The following is a 12294-nucleotide window of genomic DNA, read 5'->3' as shown; positions in this document are numbered from 1 at the left end:
TCTTCTGTTGGCAAATGAAAAGCCACATAGAAATCTTGGGGTGGGTGTGAAAGCCTAGATAGAGAACCTTCTAGGTGCTTTTCTGGGTTTTCAGAGTCACCAGGTGGCTCATGTGGCAGGGAGTTCAGCTGATGGCAGAAACCTAGCCTGTGTCCACACTCACAAGCTGGGCTCTGCTCAGGCCAAGTTTCATCTTTGCGTGGAGATGATTGGGAGCTGCAGCCCAGCTGTGGCTTCACTCAGGCTTCTAGAGGCTCTGACTATACATACAGCAGCACAGTAGGGCACTGTGGCTTCATAGTGAAGCATCTGGTAGTTGAGGATTCTTCTCAAGGCATCTCTCTTCTGTGACTCTTCTGGAAAGTTCTTTAGGAAGCAACTGGGTTACCATTTTACTGAGGTACAACTGGAGCCTTGCGATGAACTATAAAATGACCTGACCCGATGACTTTAGAGGAGGATTTGAAGACAGCCCCAAAATGGCTATGTACATGAATTGTGACTATTCAAAGGACAGATAAATTTGATGTCTGCTTCCCTGGACCAGAGCAAAATCTACTTAGATGGTTGCCTCTAAAAGTATAGCTTAAATGTTAAAAACGGTGTCACTGATGATGGATGTACTGGAGTAGGATGAAATCGTGGAAGCAGGCAGGGTATTTGGTTTTGAAACATTTTCTTGAAGGTAGAGGTAACTCTTACTGATTTAAAGACAACCAGTCTCCTCAAATACAAACTGGTCTAGATTCTCTTTCGAGTGTCCAGCAGTTGATACATTCCTTTTTAAATCAGTAGGTCTTTGAAAGTCCTTAGAGACTGGAACATTGAGCACTGAGGCCATTTAAACATTTTACCTTCGAGCCTAAGGAAGAGGCTATTATATTGAGTAAATTTTTATATATATATATTATGTGCACTGGTATTTTGCCATGGATGTCAGGTCTCCTGGAACTGGAATTACAGACAGTTGTGAGCTGCCATGTAGGTGCTGGGAATTGAACCTGGGTCCCCTGGAAGAGCAGTCGGGGCTCTTAACCACTGAGTCATATCTCCAGCTCTACGTTTTTCTTTAAAAGAGATTTTGGAACTACACTCCCAAGAGCGTTTGTACCGTTTGTTGGAAAGCTACCTCGTCAGTCTCCTCACTGTCCCCGTGTGTGAGGAGAGAACACCAAGCCCGCATGTCTCCTCTCTTCTCCCATGAGCCACCTGGCATTGGCAGCAACTCTCTGCTCTCTCTGGGGTGTCTACACTGCACTCATTCCCTCCAAGGATGAAAGGAAATGTCATATGACGGCAACACAAGATGACAGGGACTTCCAGAAGCTCGGAGCCATTCCCTATCCTTCCTTCCCTCCTCCTCCCTGCAATATTTAATGACATGATGAGCAGGTCAGAGGGGACCAGAGCAGAGGGAGCGGGAAGTCCTTATCTGTCCTTTCTGGAACCTTCAATGCACTCCACAGAGGTCACCAGCATTACTAACGTCTTGAGTATTTTTCCAGGGAAAGACTATGGCAGAGGTTGATCCTTTCTGCGAAAGGCTGGCAAGCTTGTGCTTGGCGAGTGTGGGGCCTTGGCAACCGCTCGCTCTGCTGCTGTAGCACAGAGGCCGCCATAGACCATCGCGAATGAGCTCGTGGGCTTGGCTGTCACTTGATGCCCCTGCTCTAGATAGCAATGTACTATTGCTATATGTACACAACAGCGGCCTCTGAGCTCTTTTGTTCCAAAGCTGTTTAAAAATTAAAAAGAAACCCAATAATTAATTTTGGGCATCATGATAGTGCACCATCAATGCCTGCTGCCAGCAGGGACAGGTCCTATCTGTGAAGCCAGGTGGCAGGTTAGGTGACTCTCACACTGTTGCGTCACTTTTGTTCTTGTTTTTATCAGCTCTCCCACTCCCCAGGGTTCAGTCATAGGGCTGTTCCTTTGTGACCGCTTTCATTTCTGAGTAGTTTCTTCCCTTCTCTTCTATCCACTACCCTTTTCTCAGTGTACCATCTTTGATTTTCTTTCCTCCCTCCTTTCTCCCTCAGTCCTTCACTCTTTTTTGTATATATTTTTTTTGTTTTTGCTCCTGTCCTAGGCACTGTGGTACTCTCTGGATGTGAGCTCCAGTAGTATGGCTTCAGTTTCCATGGGGTGTGGGGTGGGGATCCACTCACACCTCTAATCTTGAGTGCTCAGGTTATTTGTTTGTTTGAGACAGGGTTTTTCTGTGTAGCTTTAGAGCCTTTCCTGGAACTCACTCTGTAGCCCAGGCTGGCTTCGAACTCAGAGATCTCCTGCCTCTGCCTCCTGAGTGCTGGGATTAAAGGCGTGCGTCACCACCACCCTGCTATCCTTCACTCTTTTTGACACAATCCAGGCTGGCCTCTAACTTGCAGCAATGCTCCTGTCTCTGCCTTCCAAATATTGGAATTACAGGCATGTGTTTCCACGCCTTGCGTCATCTTTGAAATCTTCTCTGCATTGAGCTCTTGCTGATTACATAGGGCATTGCCGCATAGGTCTTTTAAATCAGTGATATGATTAATTATCAATTCATATTCTAAGGAGGCATTTCATTTGTGTAGCATTTGTCTAGTGAGAGATTTTTCCTTATTTTTTTTTCTGCCACCTCTCCTCACCTGCTTTCTTGTGTAGCATTATTAACTCTGTTGGTTCAAAAATCTTTGAGTGGGATAATTTTTTTCTGAGCAGCTATCGGCTGAAGGCTGCTAAGAGAAAGGATCAGTCATATTCTGGGCACTAGATCTGTTTGGTAAAGGGTTTGTGCATTCTCCTAAACCAACTGAGGTCAGCCTAGCAGGCTACTCATGACACGCTGCCGTACTCAGGCTCCTCTTTCCCACCTGGCTCTCTGCTTGGGTTCTTACAGTCTGTCTTCTCTGTCAAGCCGAACCTAGGGAAACCTGTCTGCCCACTTCCAGTATGGCTAGAGCAGCCAGCCCTTCACTGCGGCTTTGCTGGTTCTTCTGTGCTGTCAGGCCTCTCTGCTAAACTTCCTCTTTGATGCCCTTTGCCCTTTGGCAGCTCTACTTCACACACATGATAGCTCTTAATTTTGCAAGGTCGATTCATTTCCACTTCCAGATTTCCTAGTCGGTTTGATAGTGAAATTTAACGCACAAAGGGACCTTGATCCTCACTCTGCCAGATTGAAACTTGATACAGTCTCCAAACCTGACACAACCACAAGAACCCTGGCATTTTTCAGGCCTCAGTCCCATCTTGCTCCTGTCCTAGGCACTGTGGTACTCTCAGAATGTGAGCTCCAGTAGTATGGTTTCAGTTGCGGTGGGGTGTGGGGTGGTGATCCACTCACACCTCTAATCTTGAGTGCTCAGAGCCTCAAGAAACCTAGCTTTTCCCTTACCAACACAACAGCATTGTCTTACATGTCTCTAGTCATTCGAGGTAAGTGATGTAATGATGAGGTAAGTGATGTAGGGTAAGAGATTCCAAACCACACCTTGGCAAAATGCATTTTACCTGAATTGTTAGACTACAAATAAACCTTTAAAATACATGCACAAAAATGTTACAAATACATTTCACTCAACAAAGTTTGAGGAAAAACATCTGTCCCAATATACGGTCTTGCCAGTTACCTAAGGCCCTCCCCCGGTGAAGAAGCATGTGTCAGCCGGCCTAGAATCATGAAGACCATAGCATTCTCTCCTGAGATGCTGTGTAGCACAGAGCAAAAACGTAAGTGAAGTGGGTAGTCCTAGGATGCCATGCTGGCATTGCCTGTGTGGAACCAGTGGGTGTCAGATTTGGGCAGTGGCCGAGTCTGAGTCTTCGGTGATAAAGAAGCCGATAAGCGTGTGTTATTAATAGTGCACTTGTTGATAGCACAGCTCCAGACACTCTGCCAGCTATGCTAATTATCAGCTGCCATTCAGCAGGAGACTCCAGGAACACCGATGACATTTTACTTTGTTGGCTCTCGGGGCCCACATTCCACATCTGGAAGTCTTTCAAAGCATGCTCTCATCTGGACTAGCATGAGAGAAATATGCATTAACTCACTTCTCTTTTTGTCTAAGAATTTAACCCTTTCCTTTCCTCTCCTGAGGCCCCTAACATATTTTAATTTAATCAGGATTATTGTCAATATTAAATGGTAAGGAAATAGACATCGATATTTCTCTTCTAGCTAAAACTTTTTGACGCTTTCATTACAAGATAGGTCCACTGTGCTGGTACATCTAAGCCATGCAGTCTAACAGTAGCCAAGAAGCAACTGATGTTTATGAGCCCTGAACAAGAGCCAGGGTCCCTCCTGAGGTCTTCACATGGTCTTCACACTTCCCTCGAGACTCACAGGCTCTGTGACTCAGTAGAAAACTAAGGCCCAGAGCAGTCATGTGACATGCTCAGGCTGCATGGCAGAGCCACAAGCTGAGCTTGCCATTCTCGACTTAGTCTATGATTTTAATCACGATGCATTAGAAAGTTGCTAAGTCTTTGTTTCTACCATAAAGCAAGTTCTGGAGGAGCTCACATAACATTCCTGCACAGGATAGTACAGATCGCTCTCACTCTTGCCGCTTAGGTAGCCTACAATTTCTAGTAATTTCCCTTACCACCTTTCCTGTGTGATTGTAAAGTCCCATTAGTCAAATCAAATGGCCACATCATTTCAGCAGGAGAGTTATTTTTAAAAATGTATTGAACACTTGCCCCCAAACCTACCTGTATTTAATATGTAAAATGATGCATTTTAATGTTTACTATGAGGGTGGACCTTTCAAAAGAAAAAAATGTCTCGTATTTCTAAAGGTCTGGAACAGTTGTTGAGTAAACCATTTACTAATGAAATAACAAGTCCCTTATGTGCTAGGAAAAGCTTTTTACAGACTTCAGATCATTTGCTAAGAGCCCCATTGGAGCAGTTTTTTTTTTTTTTAATCCCACTGGATAGGATGAGCTCCTTGCCTAGGTGGCTAGGCATCCCCTAAAGAGACACTTTGCTCATGACATTGAAGCAGAGTAGTAGTAGAGCAGTCAACACAGGAGCCCAAATGGAGGTACAAAGCAAGCCCGACCCAGGAGTCAACCACAGAAGACTCTACATTAGTGGTAATATTTACAAGTAAGTTAGGGCAAAACGTTAAAGTATCTGAACAGACAGGGCTAACAAAATTTTAAAAAAGGATAGGAACTGGTTACATGGTCAATTTTCTCTCTACAAGATAAACTGCATCTATTGTTATCTCAAACTCAGCCATTGTTGTTTTTCTTTTATAAATATATTAATTTAGAGACTTAGTGCTTTGGACTTGTGATTCCAATATAAAAACGATGAACACTGTTTAAAAAAAGACCAAAGTATTTAAAATTAGTTAATTCTCTGTAAGTAAAATAAAGCAATCCTCCAAAGTATGGTGAACAAATTCATGATCTCTGGAGTTTGACACCATGGGAAAAATCTTACAATCAATCCAGCTTGGTTAATGGACTCAGTTTACACTGTGAGGCTAAGCTCTTGTTTTGGCTTTTTGTTTTTCAAGAGTCAATGCCTTCCTTGTCTTAGTATCCCTCTGACTGAAACCCAGGCAAAGCAGTGTTTCAAATGCTTTGTTGAGTAAACTGGTATAGGAGGAAGATTTAGAGAAAATTTAAAAAACAGATTTATGTGTATAAGTGTTGTCTTAGGGTTTTCTAGAGCTGTGAAGAGACATCATGACCACAGCAACTCTTATAAAGAAAACATTTAATTGGGATGGCTCACTTAGTTTCAGAAGTTCGGTCCATTATCATCATGATGGGGAGCATGGTGGTGTGCAGGCAGACATGGTGCTGGAGCTGAGAGTGCTACATTTTGCATGCAACAGGAAGTTGACTGAAAGTCACACTGAGAGAACCTTGAGCAAAAGAAACCTCAAAGCCCACCCTAACAGTGACATGTTTCCTCCAACAGGGCCCACACTTCCTAATAGTGCCATTCCCTTTGGAGGCCATTTTATTTCATACAACCACAAGTGTTTGCCTGTCATGTAGATATGTGTACCAGATGCATGCTGGTGCCTGGGGTGGTCAGAAGAGGGTTATTTGGATCCCCTGGAACTGGACTTACAGACAGCTGTGAGCCATCATGTGGGTGCTAGGAACTGAACTTGGGTTCTCTGGAAGAGCAGCCAGTGCTCTTAACTGCTGAGCCACTACTCCAGCTCCAAAGCTTTGTGTCTTGAGCAGCTCAGGACTTCTCATACTCAATTTATTCACTGGAGGCAAATTTGTCTGTGAGCCTAACTATAACCTCACCGGGAAAAATGACCAAAGCCCTTGCCATTCCTTATGCCAAATCTTTCTCAATTACGCCTAAATTGAGAGAATGAGCTCAGAGTAGGAAAAAAGCTCACATTTACATCCAGAGGGTAAAGTCACTTAATCTCAAAGGTCACTGATCAAAACCAGCTGCCAGGTTTTCCCAGTGGGGGATGAAGTAATGCAAAGAAAAAAGAACAAAAAAAAGTGACTCATCAGTCCCAACTATCCAGCCTGACTGAGAGGTTGACATAGTGAGAGTCTGCTGCTACAACAAAGGCAAATACAGTTAGAGGAAAATAAAAGGGTAGACCATGGGTACCTTCTTCAACGGATGCTACAGGAGGACAAGCATTCTGTATATTCACTGATATTCCCCAATGCCAAGTGCATGATATATACACAAACAAACATCTAAAAGCTGATGCCTTCTCCGCTATGAAGAGTCTAGGAAAACACACTTATAATTAATATTAGGTTGAAAACTTTAATAATTTTAGATGTGTTTATAGATGAGCAAGATAAAATATTCGGACAGTCAAATAAGGCCTACAGAAATACTTACTGAAAAAACAAAATAGAACACACAATGGTCCAAAGAATGAGAAGCTTTAGTTCCGGAGACTGTGCTATATAGTTAGATGTTCTGGTTTTGTTTTTTGGAGACAGGGTTTCTCTGTGTAGCTTTGCACCTTTCCTGGAACTCATAGTTATATGTTTTAAAGAGTTACGACTGGAAGATTTGATCACACTCCTGGACAGGAACCACCTAATTACTACTTTTCTACCAAAAAAACTGGGCACATACCCACAACAGTGGTTCTCAACCTATAGGTCGCGACCCCTACAACAAACCTCTATCTCCAAAAATATTTACATTATGAGTCACAACAGTAGCAAAATTACAATTATGAAGTAGCAATGAAAATGATTTTATGGTTAGGGGTCACCACATGAGACACTGTATTAAAGGGGTCATAGCATTAGGAAGATTGAGAACCACTGCCCACCAAGGTAGGAATGTGTGACGCTTTTCCTAAGTAGTCAAATAAACTGGAACTTACCAGTGTGATATCCAGTAGACCAAAGCTCTTATTTGGATGTAGCACAGGATGCATGTGCTACTGACACATTTATACTTTCTGTTATTTCAATGAAGAATGTTGTACATGATGCCAATGCATACAAAACAAAAATGGGCTTGTTCTATTTCAAATGAAAGCAACACCATGAAAAACATTGTATTAGGTTCTCTAGAGGAACAGAACTGATATGTATGGGACTTACTGGAATGGCTTTAGGACATGGTTCAGCTAGTCCAACAAAAGCTGTCTACCAATGGAGAGTCCAAGAAGCCAGTAGTAGCTCAGTTCCCGAGGCTGGGTATCTCAGCTGGTCTTCAGTATATGCTAGAATTCCAAAGAATTAGGCTCTAACGCCACTCAAGGAATGGACTTGCCAATAAGAGCCAAGCAAGCATGTCCTTTATACAGGCTGCCAGCAGGCGTGGCCCAGATTAAAGGTTGATCTTCCCACCTCAAAAGAGCTGGATTAAAAGTAGGTCTTCCCATGCCAGGTAATGGTGGTGCACACCTTTTTTCCCCTAGCACTCGAAAGGCAGAGGCAGGCGCATCTCTGTGAGTTCAAGGCCAGCCTGGTCTACAGAGGGAGTTCTAGAAGAGCCAGGGCCGTTACACAGAGAAACCCTGTCTCAAAAGACAAAGTGGGTCTTCCCACTTCAAATGATTTAATTAAGAAAAAAATCCCTCACAGGTATACCCAGCCACTTAAGTTTATTCCAGATGTAGTCAAGTTGCAACCAAGAATAGCCATCACAGTTAAATGAGAAAAGCCAACAACCAGTACAATGACCAAACTTCAATGCTTACCATTTCACAAGATCATTTTTATTGATTATCAAAAAGCAATTGATTCTTTTAAGGTACAGTCTATAAACAAAACATCTTCATTTCTACCAACATAAAAATGCTATCTTCCGGTCAAAGCAGTTCCTAGACCACAGACACACATATGCTAGACAAGGACCCTAGAGCAAACTCCAGCTCCTGACACCCCTCTCTTGTAACACAGCAGTCTGCACTTAGCTCTAACCGTCACGACTACCCTAGTTGAGGCTTCTACTGATTCTTAGGCCAGCTGTGGTTTTCCCTTCTCCAGCTCCTTTTGTACTTTGGGCTTCAGTTTCTGCCATGTTGATTTACTCCTACAACTGTTCTACTCTTGACCCAATTTCCATTCATCGATGTCTACAGTCGTCTTTGTTTATGTGAGTATAAACCAGTGTCTTCCAAGGGTCAATAGAAAGTCTAAACTTAATGACGTTCATTAGCTTAAGTTAAAATGATTTTCATCGTGATTATTTCATTGTGAATCACTAATTCAAAGAAAGTTCGCCTTCTTGAAGAACCATGTAAACCTACACATATATAAAAATTATATTCCCTCAGTATGCTCCACTTTGGCTTATCATTAGAAGTATTGAGGCATATCCTATTTTTGGCTCATATTAAGCCCATGCACTATGGTGTCCTTAGCAAAAACACACTAGATTTCTCAGCAGATTCACAAACTGAACCCAGTAACGAAGTCCTTTTGTTGAAAGGGTGTTCAGCTATGGAAGAGATCAAATACAAAAGCCGGCTATGAGCATGAAAAGTTGCTGTCACTTCTGAGGGGGCATATGCAGTTACTAGTTTACTTTTTAAAAACGTCCAAAAAAATGAGAGATGAAGTCACAACTAGTGAACCCAACTGTACATACACTAATTATATTCTATTTCAGGTACTTATCTAACTGTAAAGACGTGACACTCAGGAGGAACACAGCAGGAAGTCTGGGCTTCTGCATTGTAGGAGGTTATGAAGAATACAATGGGAACAAACCTTTTTTTATCAAATCCATTGTCGAAGGAACACCAGCATACAACGATGGAAGAATTAGGTAATAATTAGTTAGCAAAAATAATATTCAAGTATTTTGTTTTCTACATGTAAAAACTTGGCCCCACTTTAAAGAAAGCATATTCTTCACTATACTTACTACAATATATACTATACATTCTTGAAGAGCGAGAAATTAAAAGGTGAGTGTACTAGTCAGGTTTAAGAAATTCAAAATTACACTGGGCAGTAGTGGCACACACCTTTAATCCCAGCACTTGGGAAGCAGAGGCAGGCAGATTTCTGTGAGTTCAAGGCTAGCCTGGTCTACAAAGTGAGTTCCAAGTCAGCCAGGGCTATTACACAGAGAAACCCTGTCTCAAAATATTCAAAATAAAAAATTACAACTGGCCTTGGTCCCATATTGCAATTTCCTATACTACGATATCTTCTAATGTAAGCTGTATGGAGCTTGGAGAATTTAAGTAAAGAGGGGAAAAATCTAATTAGAATTAAAATGGACAAATATGGCCAACAGTAGGACCACCCAAGTCCACCATGAGTAACTTCAATCATAAAGTGATTCTGGTCACGATCCTGTTTTTTTTTTTTTAGATGTGGTGACATTCTTCTCGCTGTCAACGGTAGGAGTACGTCCGGCATGATACACGCTTGCTTGGCAAGGATGCTCAAGGAACTGAAAGGGAGGATCACTCTCACTATTGCTTCCTGGCCTGGTACTTTTTTATAAAATCCATGATGGATCTTCAAAAGCAGAAAAAAGATCAGATAGGCTAGGTAAAACTGTATTTATCTTGTCAATTTTTATATTTAAAGAATATATTGTAAAAAATGCCAGGAAAAGTATGATATTGTGAAAAGAAGCTACACCTCAGAGAATGTTTTCAAAAATAAAAACTGGTAAGTTTTTATTTAGTGTGGAGGATTTCTCATCACTCCAAACCTTTAAGTTTATATTTTTCTATTCAATAAAAAGCCCATAAAAAAAAATCTAAAATGGTTTGTATGACACAATTCAAATCAAGTAAAAATATGGTGTACGTGGAGTTCAAGAAAGAGTACAATACAGGCATTGAAATTTAATGGCAGAGGATTTAAAATGAGAAATAAATCTTTTCTAAATGATAGCTGTCTTCTTCCCTGTGGCTCTAAGTCATTCTTTCACACACCAAGTTCCTAGCACCACTACTCTGTACTCCCTCCTGGGCTTAGTCCAGATTTTCAGCTTGGATTTTTGGTTTTACTATGAAATGACTGACTGAACACTACTGTCATTGAGTTTACTTTCATCTGTAATATGGTAATGGTATACAAAACACCCCACATTCTACTTCACCAACGAGCCTTGGAAAGCATGTTAACAGCAGCCAAACCACCTTGACCCCGGCTCAAACAGATGGCCATGGAGGGGCCCAGCGCTGTGCCAGTCACAACTGTGTCTATACGTGTACCTGCTGGAAAGTACACACGTTACATCATGGGACCACCCAAAGGCCTCTACCATCTACGCACTGAGATATAAAACTGGCCCACTTAGTTACCTTGGACCCACTTTAGAACACTGAAACCCCGCTATCACTAACATGCAGGAGTAGTAAGACAAGAGCGCGTCACTTCACGGGGGTCTGTGCAGCACTCTCTGTGACAGCACCTGACTGACTAGGAAGCTAGCCAAGGTGAGTCCTCGACCTTCATCATACTGTGTATACAGCCAACCTAAGCTCTAAATCCCCTGCTGACTCACTCACATTACTTCCTTGGATATAAAGTCATTTCTGTTTTTTATTCTTTAAATATTACAAGACAAAGATTTTTAACTTAACACAAAAAAAAATGCACATTTTTATTTTGGAAAAGAAGTTAACGTTTCATTCTAACAGAACAAGATTAAAGGTATATTTCTTAAACATTATCCAGAAAAATAAGGAGATTTACAGCATCTATTTCTGGGACTGACATAGAGAAAAGGTGGCGTCTACTCGGCAGGGGCAGCTTCGGCGCTCTCCTGTTCGGGGACGGGTTCACTGCCAGCCTCTTTTCCTTCTTTGCTTCTTTTAGACTTTTTGTGCTTGTGTCTCCTGTGACTGTCCCCTTCTTCACTTTCATGACGACGTCTACTGTTACTGCAGGAAAAGGGATTGCGTTTAACAATGCTTAAGTAACAAATTGTGACAAAATCAATCTGGTCTAAATAAGCCTGGATTTAGGTTGAACCCATTCATTTTCTGATAATCGTATTTTGGAGGGTCATTTTGCATGAGATTTTACACAGATTATATTATGGGGGGTTATCTTCACCGATACCATCCCAGATTACTAGAAAGTCTCTAAGTCTAAGACACTGAAGCATGATGACTTGGAGCAGGAAATACTATTTTATAGCATTAAAGTTGACTCTAATTTTTTTTTTTATTTTAGAACTGCAAGCCTCCAATTTTTTCTTTAAACCAAACAGCACTTTAATATAAAGATTTGCTCATATGACCAAATTCCCCTCTATCAAAGAGATAATATAAAACAAAGGAAAAACCACCCAGATATCTTATTTTAATTTTGTCTTGAAGATAATAAAGAAATGCAACCTTGTTAGCTTTAAAAATTGTTGTTGACACCCATAAGGAAGGAACTAGACAGACTGTTCTTGTCTTTCTGTTAGGAACAGTCTTGTCTATCAGCTGGGTACTGTACCTTCGCTTCCTAAAGGGCCGACTGTCGTGCGCACCCCCACCCCACCCCGCCGGCCCCCCGACTAAGGCGGGTCACTAGTAGAGAGCAGACCTGCGGGAGGACTTGTGTCTGGTCTCCTCTTTCTCTCTGTGACGTCGTTCTCTGTGTCGTTCTTCTTTCTCCCGACTAGCTCTGTGGCGCTCATAGCCTCTCTCTGCATACTCCCGGTATCTGTAACGCTCCTCGTCACTGCAGCGGAAGTGGAAACACCAACAGCAGGACTGTTAACTTAGCTGACTGTGAAAAGAAGAGCTTCTGCAGTCTAAGAGGCCTGCATGTTAGCGTCTTATGTTGGAAAACAAATATTCCCTAGACTGAGTCACAAACCAGGAGCACATCTAAGTTAAAACAGACCACTAG

At 42.0% G+C, this 12294-nt stretch overlaps 2 protein-coding genes across 12 annotated transcripts in view; one reads left to right on the top strand and one right to left on the bottom strand.

Moving 5' to 3' along the window:
• The window catches only part of Lnx1 (ligand of numb-protein X 1), a 32772-nt gene extending 22438 nt beyond the window's left edge, over nucleotides 1–10334 (top strand). Inside the window, exons 8-9 of the mRNA XM_059276025.1 lie at nucleotides 9089–9247; nucleotides 9802–10334. Coding sequence (XP_059132008.1) covers nucleotides 9089–9247; nucleotides 9802–9937 — 295 coding nt within the window. The 3' untranslated portion in view covers nucleotides 9938–10334. The remainder of the gene's footprint in view (nucleotides 1–9088; nucleotides 9248–9801) is intronic.
• Nucleotides 10335–11017: 683 nt separating this feature from the next.
• The window catches only part of Fip1l1 (factor interacting with PAPOLA and CPSF1), a 64429-nt gene continuing 63152 nt past the window's right edge, over nucleotides 11018–12294 (bottom strand). For all 11 annotated transcript variants that reach the window (XM_059276013.1, XM_059276022.1, XM_059276014.1 and 8 more), the window contains 2 exons: nucleotides 11986–12123; nucleotides 11018–11330 (listed from right to left, as the gene is read on the bottom strand). In XM_059276013.1, the coding sequence (XP_059131996.1) occupies nucleotides 11183–11330; nucleotides 11986–12123 (286 nt within the window). In that variant the 3' untranslated portion in view covers nucleotides 11018–11182. The remainder of the gene's footprint in view (nucleotides 11331–11985; nucleotides 12124–12294) is intronic.

The sequence above is a fragment of the Peromyscus eremicus genome, chromosome 10, assembly GCF_949786415.1.
Source record: "Peromyscus eremicus chromosome 10, PerEre_H2_v1, whole genome shotgun sequence".
Classification (NCBI taxonomy): domain Eukaryota; kingdom Metazoa; phylum Chordata; class Mammalia; order Rodentia; family Cricetidae; genus Peromyscus; species Peromyscus eremicus.
This window is presented reverse-complemented; position numbering and strand designations above follow the sequence as displayed.